This window comes from Thunnus thynnus, chromosome 23, assembly GCF_963924715.1.
Source record: "Thunnus thynnus chromosome 23, fThuThy2.1, whole genome shotgun sequence".
Classification (NCBI taxonomy): domain Eukaryota; kingdom Metazoa; phylum Chordata; class Actinopteri; order Scombriformes; family Scombridae; genus Thunnus; species Thunnus thynnus.
In genome coordinates, this window is record NC_089539.1 from 6,438,775 (window position 1) to 6,465,701 (window position 26,927).

The 26,927-nt window shown below is 38.6% G+C and overlaps 1 protein-coding gene across 1 annotated transcript; it reads right to left on the reverse strand.

Moving 5' to 3' along the window:
- Positions 1-2,680: 2,680 nt before the first annotated feature.
- On the reverse strand, positions 2,681-26,079 carry LOC137175987 (NXPE family member 3-like). The gene is made up of 7 exons (XM_067581939.1): positions 25,099-26,079; positions 11,781-11,929; positions 8,991-9,422; positions 6,891-7,186; positions 5,904-5,974; positions 5,476-5,682; positions 2,681-5,381 (listed from the first exon to the last, which is right to left on the reverse strand). Exons 2-7 carry the CDS (start codon positions 11,901-11,903, stop codon positions 4,828-4,830), a joined length of 1,683 nt encoding a protein of 560 aa, XP_067438040.1. The 5' UTR covers positions 11,904-11,929; positions 25,099-26,079; the 3' UTR covers positions 2,681-4,827.
- Between the last annotated feature and the right edge of the window lie 848 nt (positions 26,080-26,927).

Consider the following 26,927-nt stretch of genomic DNA (forward strand, 5'->3'; position numbering starts at 1 on the left):
ACTTTGTGTCCTTGCTGGCTAAATGGCCTGCTAGCATTTTCACCTTGCCAGGCTTCTCCACGTTCTTGTGACTGTCAAAATATGCCTACAGTGCATTCCAGTGGTTGAGCACACGCTTTATGGAGGCCAGCAGGATGAGCCACCTTGTTGCACAATACCTGAGAAGCTTCAGAGTCTCTGAATTATCTCAACAAACTCCACATAGAGCTCACATCGCTTGGCACTAAAGTTGAGGTAAATTAAAGAAAAAATAAGGAAATAAATGGTTAAATGGACAAAAATGACATCCAATATCTGTCAAATGTGCCACACAGACTATAATGCACTCTTATGTGTAAGTGTAATGTGCAAAATATCAATATGCTTACCTGATGTCAAAGTGAGCATATGTGCTACTTAAGACCTCTTCAGTTTGCTGGTGGAGAGCTTTGATGCCATATAATGTTGCCAGCTGGACCAGATGACAAATACGATCTAATTTGATTTGGCATGGCTGAATCTCTTTGATCCCACTGGCCACAGAGTTATGCCTCCCTTTCATTAGACCGGTTCTATCAGTGTTAAAGGCCACCATGTTGTTCCAGTCAATGTTTCTCTCACTAGAAATCAAAGTACAACATTACTGGTCAGTGGTCAGCCTCCTAGAGTATTGTAATTTATATAGACAGTATACATTTACCTTAGCACTGTGGTCAGGGACCTAAACATAGCTCTGCTGTTCCATTGTTGCACACTGGCATATGCAGGAATTTGGTGACAAACTCAACTCAGTTTCCTCATCAGAAAATCTGGCCAATATCACAAACTCCTTCTTTGTGCTTCAGTTGGTATTCTCATCACACATGAGACCAAAGGGTTGATGTTGGCAAAGGTTTGTTACCTCCTTGTCCAATTCTGGGGCAATGGCACCTGTCAAAATATATAATGACCCGACCTGGGACCGCAGTTGGACTGGGGCCAAATTCTGCTCAGTCTAATCGAGTTGGGTTGGGTTCCCTTTTACTACCACGGGTCTCGGGTCTGTATATCAATATGTTCAATACCTGAGTGGAACCAAACTGACCCAAGTGTAGATGTTCAGTTCTGATCATATAGTAGCCTATGTCACAATCACTGCAGGGGAAAACAGTGTGTTTTGAGTGAGAGGGGAATGTAAATGGTGAAGTGAATCGATACGAGGAACAAGTTTTACAAGTTTTATTTACTTTTATTTTTATTCATTAATTGGTTGAGCGCAGACTGTCCAAAAGGGATGTCCTCTGCCCATAGAATGAACGTCATTGGGCATTATAAATTTTCAACCTATATTTGACCACTCCGTTACTTAACATTTAATCATGAGATTTTATCCTTGTTTTCATTTCTTTATTTTAATTTTATCAGTGCAGTCAATGGTCTGCGTCAGTCTAGTGGGCGGACAGGAGGATCTGTTGCTAGGAAATATTTTCCTCACTGTTAATTTTAATGATATCGTCAACATTGTCAACAAAACATTAACATATCGAATGAACATAACCTGCTGATAGAGTTTTACCGGCAATTTAGAAACAGTATAGTTACACCCCATTAGAAAATTTAAGCCACCTAAATTTTTAAATATCTTATGTGGTATAAAATGCCATAATGATTGCAGAAGTTTCAAACATTTTTTAAGCCACTTAATCTTAAAGGCACAGCATAAATGAACAAAATTTAAGATTTCCAATCCCCCTTCCATTCTCTCTAAACTTAGCATTTCTTTTTTGAGATAATGGTGCCAATTTATCCACACAAATTTGATAAATAAATTATTAATGTCCTTACAGAGTACAACATCAACAAAAAGTGACAGAGCAGGATAAACAAATGTTGACATACCTTCAGCCTTTGTCAATAACACTCCTCTAAAAATGGAAAGGTCCGGATATCTGGACTATGTGAAATATTTAAAAACAAAAGTTCAGCAACAATCAAAATCAGAAAACAAGGAATAGGGAATCCTTGGCGTATACCTCTTGAAATAGGAAACCTTTTGGAAATGTTGGGATATAAAATTAAGGAGCTATTTATGTCCTTATAAAACATGACAATATTATTAATAAAATTATTATCAAAACCAAAAATCTGCAGGGATTGTATAATCAAAGAATGTTCAATTGAATTGAATACCTCATAGAAGTCCAGAAACACAAGCAGTGCACTTGAATTTATGTAGTTTGAATCATTTTAATAATTTTAAATAATTTTAATCTGATAGTAGAGCTAATATGACGTTTGGCCATGAAGCCATTTTGGCTTTCACTTATTATCTCTTCTAGATTCCTTTTTAAACGGTGAGCATGAACCTGTGTTAAAATTCCTTTCTCATTGTTCAACTTGACAGCACTCCATTCTATTGTGTCACTTTCAGTTTAGCTTTTTTAGAAGCAAAAGTAAAATTCTCTCAAAAACAACTTCAGAAGTCGCTGTAGTGTGTATACAAGTACATTATTATGAAAACGTAGTTCCTACATCATTTTCTTACATCACATTAAATCCACCTTGGGGGCACCACCCTGGAAGACAGGGAACTGACAACCAACTCACTGATTTAGTCTCATAAATAATTCATCCTGAATTTTGATATCTTAATTATTAATAAAGACAATAGGATAAGAGGATGAAATGATTAAATGATTAATACCCACATTCAGTCATAACATCATTATAGCTGAGTCTGTAGCATCAATAAAATAACACAATTAAGGCAATTTACTGTACGGCAGAGGTTGACTTCAACAATATTCAAGCAAAAACCACCAATGCAACTTACAATACTACAGGATTTATTCTACTTCAACAATAACAACTACATCCAAAACTATTCAAGTACAACAAACATCAATATAACTGGAAATTCTACCTAATGGTGTAATTATATATAGCGTGTGTGTGTGTGTGTTTGTGTGTGTGTGTGTGTGTATGTGGCATGAACGACAAAAGGGGAAGTTACAAAGCATTATGGCTGACACAAGCACGTCAGGTGGGTGAAGTAGACAAAGGAAGGAAGAACTACAACAATATGGCAGACTCAAACCACATATGGTGCATGAGATCATGTGTGTGGAAACAGACAGACACAAAGGAGTCGCCAACACAGGTAGAAGGATTTGAAAAGAGTTGAGCGCAAACCATAGGTACTCACTCTGTTTGTTTGTGTGTGTATGTTAGTAAGAAAGAGAGAAAGAAAGAGATAGAGGGAGAGAGAGAAATGCATGCAAAGTCTAACTGGGTGAAACCACAACAAAGTGAAAACTGAATCAACAGTTAGATTGACCGAAACAACACAGCTCAACAGGTGGAACTCTTACAAAACATTTAACATCAGGCTTAAGCATCTACCATCTACCATCAGTGTTAAGCATCAAAATAACACACAATCCTATAGCGAAGTGGGTCCTGCACCACAGCACAGCATGTGATCCCATTGTGCTGGCTCATCAGCTGGGTCTGGGTCACATCTCTTTCCGGTCCCGTGTGTAGCAGTGGAGCAGAAAGCAGAGATCTTGTGGACGTCGGAAGACAGAAGGGATTTGATCACCTCTCACTCTTCAAAAACACTGCGTGACTTGCAGTGGTTAACCTGTTATAAACTTGTAATCACTACTGAACAAAGCTGAGTTAATCTCACACTATACATGGCCAAGTGGTTAGGATAAGAAAAACATGGTCCCTTTGTTCTTTGTTCTTGTCTGATCAGAAGGGTATCTCTGTCACCTTTGCAGAAGTACAGCACAGAGAGGGTGCCTTTTAACAGTGATGGGACATTGCACAGAGACGGATTTAAAATTGTTTATTGGTGTTGTTGTTAAGTTGACGTCATAAGTCGCAGGCCACACTCGACCAATGGTAGCTGAAAGCTGGTTCCAGTGGCAGAGTTAACATCCAGGTGTGAAGTACCTAGTGGATTTTGGGAGACTCAGTCCTTTAAGGACTTTCTTTGTTGCTTAGAGTGATGAACATGCGGTTTAGCTTGTGAGGCCCTACAATATTTGTTGATGAAAAATGTAATAAGCAAACGTTTCTGTTTATTTACTTTTAGTCCTGTTTTCGTTGTGAAAAAGTTTCAGCAACAAAAATTTACATCATAGTTTTCATTGAATAGGTAATATTTTCCCAAAGTAAATGGTTCAAGTTCCACTTGATTAGTTTGAAGTGGTATGATGTAAAATTGCAAGTGATGTCTAAGTCAGGCCTGTAGAAGTCAATTCTGAAGTGGCAAGATGAGTAGTTGAGTTGACAGATCCAGAAATTAACATTACCATTAAATACATTTATAGTAGATCTTTTACCATAAATTGTTTCCAGCAACCACAATACTAATTTCACATTAAGATACCTGTGGTGAACTACACTGATCACATTGTACCAATCAGAGATGCAGCAATAACTCTTGGAGGTAGATGGTTAGCTCAGAATCCTATACTATTTATCATAGATGAACTAAAAGGACTGGGCCTCTGCATCAATAATTCAAGACATTACTTCTCATAATCTGCTTCATTTGAATCTTCTACAATCAGTGATCCTGCATCTCCCAGGATGCTGCTTGACAATCCCATGACACGGGGCATAATGTTGTATTTGTGTTTTTGTTCATCAGCAGTTTACTACAACTCAAACTTCAACCTGTCATGCAGCTGCTTTTTATCCTGTTCTATTTCTTTTTCTCTAGGCATTTTGTGACTTCCCTGATTAAAAATAGAAAAATATCAAGTGCATTTCAGCACCTGGCGAAAACACGGAGATAACATGTAACCTCACCATGAGTCCTTGAATTCCCACTCCTTTCTCCCAACAAACACACATCTAGCTGCCATTTTTAGGGCATATGTGGGATAAGAGGACGTCGATCATATTCTTAATAATGGGAGGTTGTGGATGGAGGCTGTGTGGCAGGTGGTGGGCCAAGACCATCTCCCAGGCATCCACTAGATGGACATTCAGTCCTTTGAACATGGCCCTGAGCACCTTGTCACGCTGCAGCGAGTACCAGTCACTGTTGGTCAATGTCTCATAAAGAGACAATGCTTTGAGGTTTGCTGTCCGGATGATAACTAGCGTACCTGGAGCCCTGTCCAGCAGCCGCACTACCGCTCTGCGGATGCTCTGCAGTCGCCAGATGTAGAGCTCAATGGGGAAGGTGCTGAAGTGAGACCAGATGCCAAGAACGACAACAGTATTGATGCCTCCAACTAAATCATCTAGTTCATTGGCAATGTAGCGCAGCTCATTGGTTGGGACGTTGGAAAAACGGATAGGGGGACCGTGGCAGCGGTACGTCACCAGAATGTTGTTTGCATAGTCTAAGGCCATAAAGGGCCCAACTTGCTTCAGGTTGTGCAGCTTAAACTCCTTGAGACCTAAAAGTATTAAAGAGGAAACACAGTTGGGACACATCAATTATGTTCACACTGCAGCTGAAACTGTTGCCAGAGATTTCTGTTTATTAAGTACCTGGTAGTGCTGCATTGAGGTGTTCAAACCACTGCCTGATGGTAGAGTCTCCATACAGGTGGACCACCTTGCCTTTAAGACACTGACTTATAGCAGAGGATGTGTTGAACTGGCGGACTGTGGTGCCATCTAGGGCCCGCCACACATCCTGATAGTAATAGCCAGAAGGTCCAGACTTCACACTGCTGCTCTTTACCTCTGGTTGACCTGAAAAGAAATTAAGGGATATAGCTGGCATTATTGTATATTTTTCCTATTATAAACAAATCCCATTAAAAGACTAAAACCAACAGTGTGCTAGTAAAGGTAATGGTAGGTTGTTTGTAAATGTTTCTTCTCGCCTTTTTTTACTTGTAATTGTCTGTAGCACATTAAAGTTTGAACTATTGTTACAGGCAGAGGTTGAATTAGTGAAAATTCTGCTTTACCTTTCATTTTTGGCAACACGTTGACATTGGCTGATCCTGAAGCCTTAATGGAGACTTTCATGTTGACACCACTGAAGAATAAAACATGCATAATAAAATATACATATGTATCAGACAGCTGTTTTCATCAAAAAAAAAAGCATTGATAAACAATAATTATACTTTATGTTTATTATTGAGGTATACTGAATGGTGTTCCTAATATTTTGTCCACCCCATTAACATACATGAGGGGGGCAAAATATTAGGAAAACTTAACACAATATAATACAGTCCAGTACATGACCACCTCCCACTACAACCTCAATAATAAACATAAAGTAGAATTATCAACTTTCTGACAATGTCTACAAAAACTGAAAATGTATAAGCTTCATAAATGTAGAATTTATGGCAGAGCTGTTGTACTGGATTGCATTAGATTGCACAGGTGTACTCAATGAAGTGGCCAGTGAGTGTATATAGAAACTCTAAATGACTGCTAATATTGCTCTGTGTAAATACGCCACTGTTTGCTGACAAGTACGCCACGTCAAGAAATAAAATGTAATAACCAAACCGTTTTTTCATGTAGAGACCAATGTATTTTGCTGAAATGGTCCACTACATGCAGAGATGCTGCATTTGTGTCACAAAAGAAGAAACTGAAAAAGAGGGCATCTGCCACAACTTTGAAGTGTGCATCTTTACGTTTTTAAAAGACCATATCCTAAATACATTGTAAACATGTGAATTAAAATATAACTGAACAGCAAATACCGTTTTTCTTTATTTCATTTCTTTTCATTTAGTTATTTATAAGGACAACACATATAAAATTAACATAAACTAGAGTGATTCAGGCTGATTATTTGATTTGTATCATTTTAGACCTAAAACACCTTTAGACTCGATCTTTACCAGCTTACAAACTCCTGAGATTTCCACCAAGGAGATACATACATTTATTAGAAGCAAAATGCCAGTCCTGTCTCTCTGCCCCTTCACCTTTTAAAGAGCATTTCCTCCTTGGCCTTGAGTTTTTGATTGAATCCTCCCATGGAGTGCTTGATCCTGGTATCACAGCTCAATTTCTTTGGCTTGTAGCAGAACCACGGATCACCTGTGTGGAGGTCAGTGTAGTTGCACAGTGGCTGCTGGGTTGGACGCAGGAAGACATTACAGGTGGTAGTTTCAGACACTGAGCCTGAGCGGAAGACACTCTTGAAATGAACCCTGTCTGGCTGTTCTCTGGTCAACCTTTGCAGCACCGTGACAGCCTCACTGGGGTGAACCAGTGTCACCTGATAGGACATGAGAACCACAGTTGAAATTTCAGCCCCATTACTTGAAACTGTCATAGCAGTAAAGACAAATAAAGAGAACAGGTGTAAACCAGATTGATCTCCACATACCCATGTGTGAAGAACTAACCATTCACTAAACCCCTCCCCCAAGCAGTGATTGTCCAATCATAGTTTAGCCACCATAACTGGGCACAGCAGATCTGTCAATCTTTGGATTTCTCCACATGGTGAAGTGGTGTGCACAGGGTTGTAGTGAGAGCTATACCTGGCATTTAAAGAGTTTGAAGGGTGCTCTCTTTTATAGCCTCTCCAAACAGAAAAACACAAAGAGCAAAAGTGTGAGCAGTAGCAGTTAGCAATGGCTTCTCTCTCTCACTCTCACTCTCTCTCTCCCGCTCTCTCTGACTTGGTGTGTCATATGTTTAGCTATTCCTCTGCGTCCTTTAGTGATAATGGTACATGTAATAAATGTAGTTTATTTGCAGTGTTGGAGTTAAGGTTCAGCGAATGGGAAACATGTCTCCATGGAAAACCAGTCATTAGCTACTGCAGTTAGCCAGTCCCCATTAGCTGGTGTGGGCCGACCTAGAGTAGCTCCTACTCCCCCAGTAGCTCCCAAACAGTCAGGAAGCCAGGGTGGCTAAGTGACTGTCCAAAGGAAGCATAGCCCTTAGCAGAAGTTCACGTTTCTAACAGGTCCTCCCCACTCAGTGACACACCCACTGAGAATTATGAAGTTTGCTGCCTGTTTAGTTATGTTCACCACGCTAGACTGTTTTGTGTTTGTCCCGCTCAGGACTGCTGTGTTTGTGCCAACTTGAGTGAAAGAGTAACTTGCTTATCAATCGGAAATGAGACAACATGTGTTACAGATTGCTGTCCGTACGCGCTCTCTGTGTTTTCACTGTACATGTCTGTTTTATGTATGTTATTGTTTAGGTAGAATTAGATTTTAGGACAGTGCTTTATTGATCAAAGCATCTGCTCCCAGGCTCCCAGGCATATATATATATATATATATATATATATATATATATATATTATTGTGAAATTTGGCTGATTGAGAGAGTCAGAGCTCGAATTCAAACCTTCTTCGTTCACCTGTGAATGTTGATATCTCTCAGATATTAACATTCTAGGTGAACTCCTTTATGAGACTACCTTATTGTTTGGTTATTGGTCCCATTTTCTGGGTAGTGCTCCATAATTATGAGTAAATATTAATAATTGTATTAATTTTTATTATTAACAATTATCAGAGATAATTGATAATTGTTATTTATTACTAATAACCAAACGCACTCCTGCCAGATCCAACACCAGAAACCCCTGCACTCAAAGCATTGTTTTCTCTTCGCAGGCTACAATATTGCTTGTGCAAGCAGAGATATTTTGCACACGAGTGCTGTGAAAGTACTTGCAACAATAATAAGTATGCACAGCTGTTTGAGTTCTGTGCGCAGTTCCTCTACATCCGCAGGCGTGGGTCTCATTTGCGCTCATGGATTTTGGCAGATATGCCATCATAGGTAGAGTGTCATCTTGATTTCGATGAGAATTACTGACAACATACAGAATAATCCAACCACTGTATGAAATAAAGAACCCACTATTTTAAAAATTACTAAAGATTTTGAGTCATGAATCTGCCCCTGATATCATTGTAAACTGCATATGTGCCATGCAAAACCAAAAAGTTGATAGGCCAGCCTAGCAATATTAACTGAGGGGGTGGGGCTTAGCTAATGGTCAGTTAGAAGATTGACACAATCACATTTAACATCATAGTTTATAGCATCACCTCAACCTGTGCGCTTCCCTCCCAGAGTAAAAAAAATACAGCAGAGTAGGAGCCATTGAGATGATCCAGCACTTGTCCAGCCACACCTGCACCAAGTACTTGGTTGTGCAGACGGGCGAGTAAGACATCTCCCCCAGACTTCTTAGGATGGCCCTTGAAGTCATACGTTTTGATCATAACTTCCAGCTGATCCCCTACATGCCACTGTCGCCCACCCTCCTCTGGGAGAATAGTGAAGGTGCTGTGGGCAGGATCGGTGGTCTGCTCCAGGGAAAGAGGAACTGGCAAGGATGGAGTTTCAGGCCAAGCAATGGAGTCTAATAGGAAGCGTTCCTCCAGAGCATCTTCAGGGGACCATGGTTGGAAGCAGCAGATATGGTGTTGTAAGTGAGGTCTTGGAGCAGGGAAAGTGGTGATCACTTCATGCTGAAACTGTCAGGGGGTCAAGAGAGTGATGTGACAAAGATAATAATAATGTAAGACAATCATAATGTAAGACAAATAGTCCTCAACAAATTCACTATTTTTAAATGATTGACAAATGTGGGCTAAAAACTACAGTAGCCAACTGATCTAAGAAATTGGCTTTTAAAGAAAATGAGACTATGGTAGTTTTTCAATGGACCAAGGTTGCTACGCTTTAGCTGCACCATGATGATATGCATTTCCCCTACACCCTCACAGCAGGAGCTAGCTGCACCACTTTGGTCGTGCTTGCTAGCAGGGCAGCAACCCCCACCAACAGAACCATGTCATCAGCACCTGAGGCCTGTACTACAAAGCAGGATTTGGGGTTAGCGAGGTAACTTCAGGTTTAAATCTGGGTTTTCAGTCCTATGACGCTGGTTCACTTCTTACTGGGGTTCATCACCATGGTAACTTATGCTTAACAGCTAACCTGCTCCGGAGCAGGTTAACTTCAGAGGATCGGCTCACAACCTATCAACACTCCGATCGCTGACAAATCAGATCACTGGAAAAAAAGAGTCATCATTCCTACAAGATCCCGACATGGACAAAAGTCCTGAGTTTACAATAAAGTGACAAGTAAAAAGAGCGATATATATTTTAATAGGTCAGTGGAAACATTTTATTGTTCCAGACTTTCTATTTCCACTCTGGTTTCAAAACAGAGCTTCTAACAAACAGAGAGATCGTTTACGACAATAATCACATAATGATGATTTTAGCTGCATTTTAATTGTGCAAAGTCAATTTTATCCCTGGAGTGATAACTGACAGTGGATGATTTTACACTCTGATTCCATCACTGCAGCTCAGAATAACATGAGAAAACTGTGTGATGATAACTGGAAATAAAAATGAAAATATTGTCTTTTCTCAGAAAAATAATCCACACACTGTTAATTGCTTCGGTAGCAGAAACAGTGACATTACTTTAAGTTTCTTTTTTATGTGAGACATTCAGAATGGTTTCTTCATCATCCAACTAAATAGCAAAAAAATCTCTCTGTACTAAAGTCATATATATAATAATTCCTACATGTATTTTAAGCCGTAGCATACTTTTAATATGTGGAAATTATTGCTAGTGTTTCTACATCTTCTTAGCCTTAGCTAAAAACAACTCCATACACCCTCCAAACACTCTCGATAAGGGAAAAAAGCAGAATATATTTGTGACTTGTTTTTAAAGATTTACATGTGCATCTTCAGCAGGAATTAATGGGCTTGGGTCTGAGAGTCATAGACAGGGTAGGGAAAGTATTGAGAGATGGACTAAAACATTGTTGGTTTTGGTCTTTTCAAAGGATTTATTGACAATAAGAAAAATATAGATGAAAATAATAAAATGAAAAACTAGAAGAGCATTTCCTGAAGACAATGCATGTGATTGATTAGTTTGGTTTTGCATTGATGTGTTTTCAGTAGTTTGGAAGGCTATTATATGCATTTGAAGCGTTCAGTGTAGTAAAACATTTGGGTGACTTATATTTGCATTTGAATGCAGCTGCTTGTCTGCAATCACCCTCATAAACTCAAAAATAATTCCTAGAATTATGTAGTCCACTACAGTTCACTTGCATGTTGAAGTAAATATTTAGAAACTTGCATGAAGTTGCTACTTTAAATTATGCCTGTTATTAGCGCACAGGAAATGAAAACAGCTCATGAGCTTAACGTATGTTGTATGTCAAATTATGAGTGTTGTAATCATGAGTTCATAAAGGGGTGATAAGCATGTGGAGATTGAATGAAGTTGAACATTTGAATGGAGTTTCCACTTCATTGTATGTATGGGCTTCATGACAGTCAATGAAGAGATGGGTGACAAAAATATTTTAAAAATCATGTTTTTCTGCAATAAGTCATTAAATATAAATAATATATAATATGCACAGTTTGATATAAGAATGGTATGTGTTGATTGAATGGTTTTCGAGTTGCAGACGAGCATTGTGCAAAGAAATGCACAGAATAAAATAATAATAATAATAATAATAATAATAGTAATAATAATAATAATAATAATAATAATAATAATAATGAGTATGCAAGAGAATATGAGTGTGACTGCTAGGCATCAATTACACTAATAAAAGTATATAAAAATATAAATATTTTAATTAGAGGAGTTGGTACTGTCAGCCAAATGCAGGATTGTTAGCAAAAGTACTATTTGTCTTAAATTGCATTTGTTTACAAATGTTGATGAAGAAAATTACTGTCATCCAAAGCCACATTGCATATGAAAACAATATCCTGAAATCTGAGTATTTCAAACAGGGTCCACCCTTCAAGCAGTCCCACTCAAGACCTAATGCTCACCTCCAGGACGTCCATGTTAAAAAGCACAAGGATGAAGACAAACATAACCAGGAAAAGGGAGATGGCAGCATACTTTGAACAGCAAATGCGGACCATCCTTTCTTTACAAGCTCTGGCCTTCATGATTGATGATCAGTCTTCAACTGTGGCTATAAAATGACACACAAACACAAACACAAAAAAATTAACAACTTGTTTGGCTGCATTTATGTTAGTGATTACTTGCGAAGACAGAAACTGACTTGTGAATTCATCTCTATATAAATGGTATGATACCTTTGCCTTTCCATCATTTCAACTTAACTTAATCCAGTCATCCAGGAAATTCCTCAGATTGATCAACTGTCACAAAGGCCATAAGCAACAAGTGTTTACGTTTGTTACATACAAACTGATGCAAATACATTTCCGTCTGGGTTGAAAATATTTGAGCAACTTGAGCAAAAAATCTACGTGTATCCCAGTCCTTTATGAATGTACCCCATAAAATGTACAGAAAGGAGAAGGAAAAGGAGATAGAAAATAACAGAAAGAACTGGAGTCAGTTAGGTCAGAGGCTGAACTGACCACAAACAGACAGGCACATTCCCACAGAAATGGCCCGTGCCTTCTAGGGGTGGGCCTGAATCCAATGATGTTATTCAGCAAAGCAGTAATAATGGGTTTTTTACGAACATTTATTTAGTACAAATATTTTGAAAATTATTTGTTTTTGAGTGGAAAAAAAACCCATGTCAAATGCCAGTGTGCAGGTCGGTTACGTCGCTATCTCAGTCTCTCTCCTCTGCTCTGCTGATACGTCTATCAGCAAGTCTCAACGAGAGGAGTCACATCCACCTACTACATGCACATTTCCTTATTTGGACATCACTCCCAAAGTTGGGGGTGTTCCCCAGAGATAAAGCTGAGCTACTGACACAAGCAAAGTGCTCCCAAGGGACTCTCTATAACCTGTTGTTCCCTTTCTTCTTTCCACAAAGTTAGATTGTAAAAAATAAATGAAAAGTGCAAAGCAATTATCGCCTTTGAAGTTCTTCTCAACACGTTGCATGCTGCACAGTCTCTGTGTTATGGGTGTATAGAAAAGTAGAGGTCTGTCTGCGCATTTGTGATGCACTTGGTTTTAGCTCAGTAGTCAGCACAGTCATGTATGATCTGGGAGACTCAAGTTTGAGACCCGGTGTGGGGACCTACTTCATAAGATAGTTTATTCATAAACACTTTAACACATTAATATCCTAAAATTAAAAGCATAATAAAACAATAGCTGGATTTTTCCACTTTTATTTGAATATAAACACAAATATAAATAATTTTGCTGACTCAACAAATATAGATAAACACAAATACTGGGCTCCCTGCACATCCTAGTGCCTTCCATTACGAGGTAGCTTACAGCTAATGTGCAGTAATGTTTTTTGGCTTTTTGGGGCAAATAAACACAAACGGTCCAGTGGTCAAACTTGCACATGTTAGGCCAATGTGAAAATTTGCTTCATATTCATATTCTTGCTTCAAGGTACATGAATTTGCATTATTTTAGATTAAGATATAGAGTAGATAGATACAGTCTATCTACTATTATTACAGAAAAATGACTGTGGGTGTGCATCGGAAAAACTGTGTATGCCACATCTAATTTTTTCTACAACAAATATTAGGCTAACAACGCTAAACCGCACCTTTGTGAAGTAGCCACCATGCTGTTGTTGTCTATTTTGACTTTCACTGCAATAAATTAGCCTACTCTGACCCAGAGTCATAACCATCTGTCACTCTCAATATAGGCTTGTCTATAACATAGCCATAAAACATCCATTCATTTAATGGATACTTTAAATGAGTGCAGTCATTATCAAGTAAAACTAAAAAGGCCTTCAATAGTACAACAGCAAGTAGACAAGATGACTAGAACTGAATCTGATGAATTAACCAAGGCTCATAGGCCTACACAACATTCCCCCACATGACATTTACATGAAAATTCATTGGGACACAGCCTACCTGTGCAAGTTGACGGTTTAAAAGGCAAGATGGTGTGGCTTGGCCTTAAATGATTCAATTATTTCATTTGACTAAAACGAAACACAAGATTAGAAATTCACTTTCAAATGCCAGCAATGAGGCAATTTAATCTTCCTGTGAGCATGGTTGCTCTGCTGGATTTTATCCTGTTGACAGTTGAGAACAGGCGCACAATGGAGCAGCTTCTAACAGGCACTATGATCAAAACACAATGTTCACATTGAGGAATACATGTTTATTACATCTGGGAGTCTGGGACTTCAATCAGGGATGGGTATGAGTGACCACCATTCACCTATTGTTTGATCAGTTGCCTAAACACTGTTATTTCAGGCCCTTCCACTCCAAGTCCATAATGCTTGCTTTGTAGTATTTCCATCTCGCCAAACGAGTCTGATGTAGGCAGCAAAGAGGCAGCAGCCTTCATTATTCCATAAGTGTTGCACTGAAAATGGTTAAATTCCATTAATTCACCATCAAGAATCAAATGAAAATCCAATACAAATCCAAGTCACTCCTAATGGGCACAGACCTGCCCACTGTAGCAGTCACATGCAAATTGGCAATTGTGTGTGCTGATATGTTGTCATCTCATCAACTGGTATAAGATGTCCAGCTGGACAGATTCTTTGATCTACGGCAGTGAGAGCCACCAATATATTTAATAGCAGGTAATAGCAGGTATTAAATACAACATGATGTAAAATAAAGTTATCAAAACTTGTCTGTCCTTTGTCGTGGGCCACACTGAAGGACTGCCTACTCAACTGACGTCCTCTTCCTATAGACTAGGCACAGGAATTGCATTGCTTCCCCTTGGTCCAAAGCTGTGTTCAATGCCGATCACAAGTGGTCACTCAAAACGCATATTAATGCCAGGTGTGAACAGGCGTACTTAGAAATGTCCACTTGTGATCGGATCACCCGAGAAGCATGTTAATGCCAGGTGTAAACAAGGCCTTACTTTGAGGGAAACTGTCCAACGGGCTTGTTGCCAGTCAGCCTCCAACCAAATATATCCTTTGCTCTGGATGGCTTAAGATATCTAATCATTCTGGTAACCTCTGATTCAGAGACATTCCTTATGCTGAAAGCCGGTTCCATTGTATTAACTGGACAAACATTTGTGTGCTAAGGTGAAAAACATTGTGCTATGGTAGCTACAGAGTCAATAAAGTAGTGGTTAAGAGCTTCAACTACTTCCCCTGGATTGTTTCCTTTCTTTATTGCAATGTCCTGTTAGTTTTTTTTAACTGGTTCCAGATCATTTTGGAATTACCTCTTGCCTTTTCTATTACGTTTACCACCTTGTTCCTTAAACTAGCAAAGTGGTGTCTGTCATGACTCAGTTTAGTTGTTATTGCAATTTTTAAGACAAGATCCTGTTCTTTCATCAGTCTTAAAATGTCCACATTTATCCAAGAGACAGTGTTTTTGTTATTTTTGCACCTAAATTTGCAATTAAAATCTTTAGTAGTGCTCTCTAGTTTTTTTTGAGAATATTTGACTGTCTTCCTCATGGTCTATTCCCAACAGTAGGTCATCCCAATCAATCTGTTGCATAGCATTTTTAAAGTTCCCCTGTTCATTTTTGGGAATTCCAAAAGATTCATATTCCCTGGCAAAAGGGCTAAATCGCTTATTGATTAGTTTTCTGGCCACCAGAGTCAAATTGTGGTCAGACAGACCAGTTATCATATTATAAGATTTTAAAATTCTCTCAGGTCTGTTACTAAATATTAATCAATTTGAGTCCTGGTGGAATTAGTTATTCTTGTGGGCCCACTGATCATCTGCAGGAGGTCAAAGTTATCGGTTATCTGTTTGAGATTCTTTCTAGAGGATTTGTCCTCCCACTTGATGTTAAAATCTCACATAATAATTACCTCTTTGTTGAAATTACATTCTTTTAATAATTTCTCATAGAAACTACTAGAGGGAGGATGGTAAATTACAATAAGAACAAAGGACTTTTGTGGTGACAAAATGATATTTAGACCAATATATTCCAATTCCTTACAGTTTGACCAATGGATTTCATTACACTGAATACTATCTTTCACATAAATCATAACTCCACCTCCCTTTGAGCCCACTCTGTCTCTCCTGTAAATGTTAAAACCAACTTTTAATGCTGCTGGAGTGTTTTTGTGAAACCAAGTCTCAGATCATTCTAAATTCTAGTCTAAATTAGAGTCCAGTAAAAGATGATGGATTTGATCACTTTTAGATTTAATACTTCTTATGTTCAAAGGCCCACCCAAAAGTTCCTTTGACTTAGCTTTAGGATCACAAATGGTTATTGATTGAAACAGATCGTAGGTTATGAACTTAACTATAGATCTGTGAGACAGAAGAATGACCATCACTGTCCTTGTTGGTCAGAACACCCTGAGGCGGTCAACATAAGAGGACAAGCCAGAAGCTGACCCTGCTTGTATAGTGCGCAAAGGTCGAGTTCCGCCTTGGGTCATGGACATAATTTTGTTTACATCACCTTCTCTCGGTCTCAAGAGTAGGTTCTCAGTCTTGAGAGTAGGCGGAAGGCAGGCTACCCTTCTGTTTAGACTGTAATGATGGTCATCTTTCAGTCACACACATGTATAGTTACATTAATTACTTTATTAATTAATTACTTACATTTTTCAACAAATCCAGAATTTCTCTTTCTTCTCTTGTCTCCTCCCTCCTGCAGTGCCGGAAGGAGCTGTCAGACATGCTGTTTAATTTTCTTATTCATTTAGTTGATATCAAAGCATATATCAAAGATGATCAATCTGCAAAGGAATCAAAATCTAAGTGGGATATTAGTTTGATACTCAAGGATTATCTTTACTGGACTTCTATTTTGGATCATGCATGGAGTAGAAGCATGCACTTGCAGTTTCTGCATGCCCTCTGCCTTCTTGCTACAAAATATTCCCCCTGGACCTTTCCACAAGGGTACTTCTTAGCGATCCGAATGATAATTAGTTTCCCAGTGCATCGCTAAATATCCCACATAAATCTGCTATAACAAAACAAAAAGAGAACATTGACCCTTCTATTGAAAAAAAAAATTGCAGCCTGTGCTGCTTTGCTTCCACTGATTCCAAGCCAAGGAGATACTGGTATGTAAAAGGGGTTTTTGAAGCACCAGCAGCACACTTTTCATACGTACGAAGACTACCCTCAAGATGTTGCCAACTAACAAGCTTAGGACAAGGAGGTGATGAACAAACTTTACATAATAGAACTGAAACCAATTCTGCTCTGCCTAGCAAGACTGTGGATCACAGAAGCGAACGGGTCACAGATCTGGCTTGGATCAGTAGCAGAGGCTTATAAGAAAATGTCTTAATCATGGACCCTGATAGAAAGTATTCCTTACTCCCCTTCTATTGTTATTGTGATTGGCACTGATGTTAATGTTGAATAAATCTGGATTAAGTATGCACTTCCTTCTCTCTTTCCACTATATAACCAGCTAGTTAGTGTTCTGTCTTTTTTTGTTTGTTTGTTTTTTTTTGTGATTGGGGAAAATTGAATAGTAGCCCAACTACAATCAGACACTTTAGTAACCGTTTATACCCATGAGCCTTCATTCTTACTGTCTGTTTTAACGGACATTTTATGATATAGGTAGACACCACCTTTTATTTTGGAACCCAGGCATATTAATCGATTAAATTGAAAGCTTGAATGTGTGGATTTTGTGTTACTCTGATGAAGTAGTTATCTGGAACTGTGCAACTAGGTATTTGGCAAGGCAAGTTAAGCTAATATGATTACTTAATATTGGGGGTGCTTATATTTGACAGGCAGGCACATTTATCAATTGATGTGCCCATTTAAATGTGGATTGGTGGTTCATTACACCTCAACTCAATTTTTGGTTATATTCAGTTCAATACAACTTAATTTATTCTTGTAAGAGCAATTGTAGGCAGCAGCCTGCCACAGAGATCAACGGATACAGGCAAAGTTGACATTAAACAAAGATATATACAGTATATATACACACAAAAGCAACATAAAAAGAATATATGGGGATATGGGGACTATATGGGGAATGATTGATAAATACAATGGAAGGCCATAAGCTTAATAATTTCAGATATATTACAAAATTGGACTGAGCAACAAGAGACTGTCTTAAGAAAATATTTGCATAGAAGTCATAGTAAAAGAATTAAAAGAATCAGGTAATTCTAAATAATCTAGAGCTTCCAGTCTCATAATTTTCCTATCACTGTCACTGGTTAACTGAAGACAGCCTTGACCCCTTGGCAAGCTACTTGAAGGTCCCCACTACCATATTATAACTGTATCTTATTCTTTACCTTATTTGTGCTTTCTTTATCTCATTTCACACCTCTCTGAAGACAGCTTTCTTCTCTTGATCATTTCCTGTACAAAATATGCTTTTCTTTCTATTCAAGATATTCTGGACATATTAGAATTGATAAGTGAGTTTGACCCCTTTTTCTTATTTCTTATCTGTTCTCAAGCATTTCTGAGGAATTTATTGAGCTAATGAGCAACCAAGTGCTTTGTGATTCTGATTGTTTTTTAGATATTTGCAGGTTATATGCACTATATCAAGGGTGTAATCCCAAAGTTCCCTCAAAACCCACCAAATGATGTATTGGATGCCATCATGTCCTCTAAGATGAACAATAAAGGAATAGTCTCAAATGTACTCAGTTTAATTTCAGAATCAAATTGCCCTTCTCTACCTGATGAGGTTCCATCAGTTTGCTGCACTAACACTAAAAACAGTCTTTCCTGACATGAGGTACCTGAAGAGCCAGACAGTCACTGAAGCAGGTTAGAAGTGGACCAGAGTTCCAGTGCAACAGAGATGTGACGTATGATGTTAATTTTCCAGTCAGCGCTTTATAGATATACAGACACCAGTGATTATTGCATCTTTCAGTCAGAGAGAGCCAGCCGACCTTATCATGGAGGATACAATGGTGAGTATTGTAGCCATCACTGGTAATAAATCTCAGGGCTGAGTGGTAAACTAAGTCTACTAAGTATGGAGGCAACAGCATTTCTGTAAATTATATCCCCATAATTTAACACTGATAAGATAGTTGATTCAACAATCCTCTTCCAACAGATCAGGGGAGAGTTGGATTTATTCCTGTTTTGAAAGTCAATTTTTTGTTTTAATTTGTCAACAAAGTTCTTGATATGGTGACTGAATGTGAATTTGTCATCGAGCCAGATGCAAAGGTATTTGTATTCTGTAACCCTTTTGATGTTTGAACCATTGATAGTAGAGATATGTAGATTGCTGTAGTCTGAGTTTTTGGATCTTGAAAAAGACAAATTTTGATTTATTTGCGTTAAGTATCAGTCCGAGATTAATGAAGGAATGTTGCAGTGCAAGAAAGGAAAGTCGCAGTTTCTCAATGGCTAATTGAACAGGATCAGTGATACAGTATAAAATAGTATCATCCGTGTACAGTTGGGTTTGGCAGTCATGTAGGGAAAACACAATTTCATTAATATAAATGGTGAACAGGAAAGGGCCCAGAATGGATACCTGCTGCATGCCCTTAGTAACAGGTAAGAATCCAGACAGGGCTCCCCCCATCCTCACACACTGATGTCTGTCACACAAGTAATTCTGGAACCATCTGCAAGCATCCTTATCATAGTCAGTAGTGAGCAGTCTATCTATAATTAGAGAATGATTGACTCTGTCAAATGCTTTCTCTAAGTCTATGAATATAGCAGCACAATGTTTCTTGTTACCTATGCTGGGGATGAGATCATTTAATACGTAAGTGCATAAGTGTGACAGCTGACAACTATTCTGAGAGGAATGATTTCAGCTGACTATTCACCAATGATTCTAGGATTTTTAAGAGATGAGACAGTTTTGAAATCGGACGATAATTATTGGGATCGTTGATATCTCCACCTTTGTGCATAGGGACCACGTGGGCTGAAACACTGGGGATTATGCCTGATAAGATAGAAAGGTTGAAAATATGTTCCTTAATAGTAGGTGCAGACAGTCTTAAAAGAAATGGGTCCAAAATACCACCAGTCTCTCACCAACTGACTTCCTGATGTCGATGGCTTTCTGTGCTTCCAGAACAAGGAAAGAACATGCTCAACGGGGAAAGGTTGAATAGAGAACTATAATGTTGGGCTAGCTGTATGTGCACAGTCTGTAATTGTGAAATGAGTCTCTGTCAGTCTGTCCTCAGATAAGTGGGCAATAGCAGCAAAGTGATTATTAAAAGCTGAACAGACATCATTCAGTCCAGTCACAAAATAACTGTAAAACTTGATTTGGGGGAAGAGGAGTGGTGGCTTTGTTATTTTTGACTGCTTTCCAGAATTTTGCTGAATCTGAATATGAGTTAGTAATTAAGTCCAGATAGTATGATGACTTGGCAGCTCTAACTGCAGCTGTACATTTGTTTCGTAGACGCTTCATTACTTTCCTTAAAAAGAGCAGATAAGTCAGGGGAGAACCAAGGACTTAGCCTGTTTTTTATTCTAAAATTTTTTAAATGGTGCATTTTTATTGGCGATGAAAAGGAAGGATTTTCTGAAGTGGTCAAGAGCCAGTTCGACGTCTAGGATAAAAGAGGTGCAGTGAATATCACTGTGAAATATGTCATTTAAAAGGGCTTGTTCATTAAAAGCTTTCAAATTTCTTTTAGTAACTATGTGTGACTGTGTTCTTTTTAGTTTTGTGTTTCTAACACAAGTTGTCGGACAGTGATACTGGTCAAATACACCATGAGCAGTAATTTTGACATCTCTATTGCAGAGGATTAAATCTATTAGGGTTGATTTTGCATGATCTTTTGGATTTGGCCCTGTAGGATTAGTGATTAACTGTGTTAAACTGAGGTTGTTATACACATCTTTCAGATGGTCAGATGCAGTAGTCAGCCAGTTCAGGTTAAATTGGCAAGATTGGTCGAAAAACATCAACCAAAATATGCAGGGCTTAGCAAATATTTGCCATAACTCATTAACCATTTGTCCAGTCATCATAAATCATTACTTCAGTCCATGTTTGGGAATAGTTTTACCAAAGCATTGTGAGCCCGACCCATAGGGGGTGCAGCAAATGCCATAAATGTATATCTGAAAACCCCATGGACAGAATTTCACTAAAATTGGCATGCATGCTTTGGGCGTGAGTATTACCCAAAATCTGAAGTGCCATATTGATTGGTGCACGTGGTTGTGGCCTATCACATATTGGCTCATAACTCAAGACGCCTTTGAGCAATCCTGATTAAACTTACAGTCTCTTGAACATACACACCGAATTTCGTTCATTTCCAATGAAGGGGGGGACGAATGGCATAACTCAGTGTGTAATTAGTGAAATGCTGCAGGTTTTGAGATGATGAAACAAGTGTGTGATTGGTCTCACTCCTCAACAGAATTAAACTAGCCGAAGTGACTATGCTCACCCTTGTGAAGTCTAAAGCCTGTTTGTTGCTGCTTGCCGCTTTAATTTTGGCTGATTGTAATTTAGCTGATTGTCAGCTTGTTAGAGCAGTTCCTCTGCACTGAAATGTTTATTGCATATAATGTGGTAATAAAAGAAATCTGTATGAAGCTTTAGACACATAAGATCAATGAATAATCACCTCATATTTCTCATGTTATAATTGGTCACACTAATGGAACAATGTGTATCATAGTTTTCATATATTAGAGATTAATATTTCTGAGTGAGCAGGATTGTGGTGCACTGCAGATGTTAAGATAATTAAATTAAATGTAGCTGGAAAGTGAGTTGTTTTTTTAATACAATGCATATCTTCTTAACGGGTTTTACTGGCATTTCAGTGACTATGTTTAAATTTAATATATTTGTTGAAATAGCTAAAATATGGTGATGGGATCTTTTCATTCAGTTATTAATTTTTCTGTTTACCCTTTGCCATCTGCACTAATTGTCCTGTCATTTCAGATTCAGTGGGTGCATCCCAAGTCTCTTAAATTGCATCCACGTTTCCTTCACTTGCGTCTTTTCCTTGCGTCTTAGTCCCTCCCACCGTGGATGCAAGGAGAGACGCAAGGAAACCAAGCGAGGAGAGAGGAAACTAGAACATTTGTTTAGAGATATGAGACGTCCTCTCCTCTGAAGCGTCATGTGAGGCGACGTCCGTTTCTGATGACGGTGACAGCTGATCACAGCTGGATCAGCTGTCAGTCGGCTTTAACAGCTGTAGAAACTTGTGATGGAGTTTGTGTCTGCACACGTGCACTGTGCTGACACTAATAAAGGTTCGCAGTTATCACCGCTAGAGCAGCTGTTTCCTCTCTGCAGCCTGTTATCTGTTTAACAAACACCTAAATAAAAACCTGCGTCTTGCATTTATACTGTGTCCTGCTCAGACGCACAGGAATCATTTCTACCCGCAGAATGCGCTTACTATTTATTGATTATTTGCATCTGTATCTTTTGATAATCCTGATAGTGAATTCATCATTCAATAACCCAGAATATGATCAGGGTGTCTTCTGAACACTGGAAAATATTTATTTGGCTAAACGTTTCAGGGCAAATGGAAATGATGTAACTCATATCAAACCCGACGCTCAGGAATTTTCATAAATGATGTAAAATATAAATGTGTTTAACTGTTATTATGGATAAAAATTAAAGTCAAGAAGAGTCTATCTGTCAGCAAGAAACAGTTTAATGGAAGAAATAAAAAAATCTTTCTAATAAATGAAGAAAGTTCGGTCTGGTTCTTTTGTTGATAAGACCGACAATTAACAGATTTTTAACTATATGATGAATCAGAAAACAAATAAAACATAAAACTTGGGAATGATACACTTAAATTTAATCTGTAATCTGTCTCCACTTCGGTATTAAACTGCAGTGATGTATCAGATCAATCTGATCAGCTGCAGCGTCCAATCAATAATTGATATCGAATAAGGGTGCATGTTGGCCGGTAAAAGACTTCCGTGAAGACTGCTCTCGTGTTTCCTCGCTCCTCGCTCCTCAGAGATCCCTCCTCGCTCCTCGCTCCTCCGAGCAAAATAAGAGACTTGGGACGCTCGTCAAAATGGCGCATCAGGAACAACTTCCGGTTCAGACGAGGAGCAGGGAGCCATAAAATAAGAGACTTGAGATGTACCCAGTAAGTCCCATCTGCCCTGGAGTATCCCCAGCCCCTCCCACCTTTCCCAGTTAACTGATTCCCCACATCCACCTGCTCCCCATTTCTTCGTTAACTCCATTGTGTCCTTATCTTCATCCTGCCTCTTTTATGACCTGTTCGTTTTTTGGACTTTGCCTTTTGCCTGCCTGTTACCTACCTGCCTGCTAGCTGTCTTTGCCCATTGCCTTTTCCCCAAACCCGCTCCTGCCTGTGTTACCTTAATAAAGGTGAACAATTTGAACTTTTTATCAGTATCTCTGAGTCATGCACTTGAGCCCCGTGTTTTTGAGCCATTACTTTATCTGTTTGAAATTGTTTCATGGATCAGCTGTCAGTCGGCTTTAACAGCTGTAGAAACTTGTGATGGAGTTTGTGTCTGCACACGTGCACTGTGCTGACACTAATAAAGGTTCGCAGTTATCACCGCTAGAGCAGCTGTTTCCTCTCTGCAGCCTGTTATCTGTTTAACAAACACCTAAATAAAAACCTGCGTCTTGCATTTATACTGTGTCCTGCTCAGACGCACAGGAATCATTTCTACCCGCAGAATGCGCTTACTATTTATTGATTATTTGCATCTGTATCTTTTGATAATCCTGATAGTGAATTCATCATTCAATAACCCAGAATATGATCAGGGTGTCTTCTGAACACTGGAAAATATTTATTTGGCTAAACGTTTCAGGGCAAATGGTAATGATGTAACTCATATCAAACCCGACGCTCAGGAATTTTCATAAATGATGTAAAATATAAATGTGTTTAACTGTTATTATGGATAAAAATTAAAGTCAAGAAGAGTCTATCTGTCAGCAAGAAACAGTTTAATGGAAGAAATAAAAAAATCTTTCTAATAAATGAAGAAAGTTCGGTCTGGTTCTTTTGTTGATAAGACCGACAATTAACAGATTTTTAACTATATGATGAATCAGAAAACAAATAAAACATAAAACTTGGGAATGATACACTTAAATTTAATCTGTAATCTGTCTCCACTTCGGTATTAAACTGCAGTGATGTATCAGATCAATCTGATCAGCTGCAGCGTCCAATCAATAATTGATATCGAATAAGGGTGCATGTTGGCCGGTAAAAGACTTCCGTGAAGACTGCTCTCGTGTTTCCTCGCTCCTCGCTCCTCAGAGATCCCTCCTCGCTCCTCGCTCCTCCGAGCAAAATAAGAGACTTGGGACGCTCGTCAAAATGGCGCATCAGGAACAACTTCCGGTTCAGACGAGGAGCAGGGAGCCATAAAATAAGAGACTTGAGATGTACCCAGTAAGTCCCATCTGCCCTGGAGTATCCCCAGCCCCTCCCACCTTTCCCAGTTAACTGATTCCCCACATCCACCTGCTCCCCATTTCTTCGTTAACTCCATTGTGTCCTTATCTTCATCCTGCCTCTTTTATGACCTGTTCGTTTTTTGGACTTTGCCTTTTGCCTGCCTGTTACCTACCTGCCTGCTAGCTGTCTTTGCCCATTGCCTTTTCCCCAAACCCGCTCCTGCCTGTGTTACCTTAATAAAGGTGAACAATTTGAACTTTTTATCAGTATCTCTGAGTCATGCACTTGAGCCCCGTGTTTTTGAGCCATTACTTTATCTGTTTGAAATTGTTTCAGTATTTTTCATCTTCGGTTGCTGCCCCCGTGTTTTGTCCCTATCAGATTAAAACTAAATATAGGCCTTTTATGGCGTATTGCCTAAAAAAAAAAAAAGATTTCACCACTTGATCATACACTAAGGAAATTCATGTGTGGTAAATGATGAATTAATGGACTATGATTTATTATGTTAACATATTGACACTTATCCCCACTCCAACTCAGGGTATTTCACTATTGTTGTGTTTATAAAGATAAATGAGAACAGCCCACATGCACATGCATTCATATTTCTACCTGCACTGTACCCGTTGCCATCACAAATCAATCAAATAATAAACAAAACTAGTGTAGACAGTAAACAGTAAAACAGTTCGAGACTAATACAAAAGCTATAATAATAATAATAATAATAATAATAATAACAGTGAAAAAATGATTAAAAACTATATTAGATTAAAAAACAAAACACAAGTAAAATCAATATTAATTATAAAAGACAAGAAAATACAATTTTACAAGATGAATACATGTCTTACCACAGCAAACTCCGGAAAAAACCCAGCTTGATCCTGAAGTATAGCCCACTGGTTTGCAGCAAAGTCTGTTCTCTTTGCTTGACATCCAGGTAATTTATGGGTAGTGAGCAAATAAAACACTATAGCATATATCCCTCCCACAGCAATAATGGGCCACAGTATCTCATGTTGTTGATATCTTTTATTCTAAACCACTCCCATATGCCATGTCACATAAAAACTGCCCCAGTATGCATGGTGCTTGTTGTCACAGCTGGTGCAAGAGGGGCAACAGAGATACAGGGGAAGGACCCAAATGCAGACATCTGAAGCAAAGCTTGATGCAATTCAATGATTTAATACACAAAATGGAGGTACAAAGGCTTACTGGATGGTGAGGTGGGTAAGGGTCAAAACCAGAGAAAGCAGTCCAAACAGGCAAAGTAATCTGACAAGGAACAGGCAGTAATAAAAAAGTGCAGTAAACAGACAAAGTCCAAAACAGGCAGGCAACAGGACTCAGGAACAACAGATGAACAAAACACAGATACAGAGGCTATGGAACAATGGAAGTGGACTGGTATAAGTAGTGAGTGGCTGATGAGGGAATGAGTTGCAGGTGAGGAGTGGGCGGACAGGCCAGGTAACTGCAGGACTGATAAGAAGTGGGAACAGGTGTCTAGATTGGGAAAGGAGGGAAAGTCTGAGGGCATCTGGTGGACAGCTTGAGGACGGCAGGTCTGGGGAGTTGGAGGAAAGTACACTGGGAGAAGTGAGCAGGGGCTGGAGACAGAGTCAGAGAGCAATGCAGAGGCCTGGGGATAAGAGAACATGGCTGCATAGAGGGACTGAGGAGCAGATTGTGACACTTGTCTCTTACCAGCAAAGCTGTAAAAATAAAAACAAAATAAAAACAAAACAAACAAACAAAAAAAAGAGATAGTAGATAGTAGCTTCATAAGTTCTCACAATCACAATTATGTTCTCCTCACTATTCATTCTTCTGCTACCTCTCCTTCTTATTTTGGGGATTTAAAAGCTGACTTCATTACACTTCCAACTACTGAAGGTGCAGGAACCCTCCTGGAATTGTTCAAGGGTTTTTTATTTTTTGTTTTTTTAATTTCCAATATGCAACAAATAATTAGTAAGAATACAAAACAAGTATAACCAGTAAAATGAACGGTAAACATATACAGCAAATTCTCAATAAACAACATAGATAAATATTACATGTCTGAAAAGGAGAAGGAAAAAGTATACATGTATAACTTGAATATTTATCTAAGATAAATATTTAAGTTGTATAATATAATATTTATAATGTAAAATATAACTTAAATAATTGCCTTAATGTTTATCCTATTTAAACATACATAATCATCGTGCAGGTGCCCACCCAGTGTGTCCCAACACTCACAGAGAAAAAAAGGAATAACAACAACAACATCATCATCAACAACGAGCATCACAGTCCTGAGAGAAACAAGGCCCCTTCCTCATCCCTGTACCTCTCAAAAAATATTTTTTGTACATCTTCTTGAACTGATATATATTTGTACCTTGCTTGAAATCTACATCTAAACCATTTCACAGATTCACCCTACAAATCGAAATACACATACTCTTCAGAGTGGTACGTAGGTTCAACGTTCATTTTAATTGTCAGATATGTCAATATATCAAATTAGAATATAATAAAAGAACATACACTCACCTGACACTTTATTAGGAACGACTGTGCAATCTAATGCAATCCAATACAACAGCTCTACCATAAATTCTACATTTATGAAGCTTATAGATTTTCAGATTTAGTCAACATTATCAGAAAGGGCTGGTGGTGATGG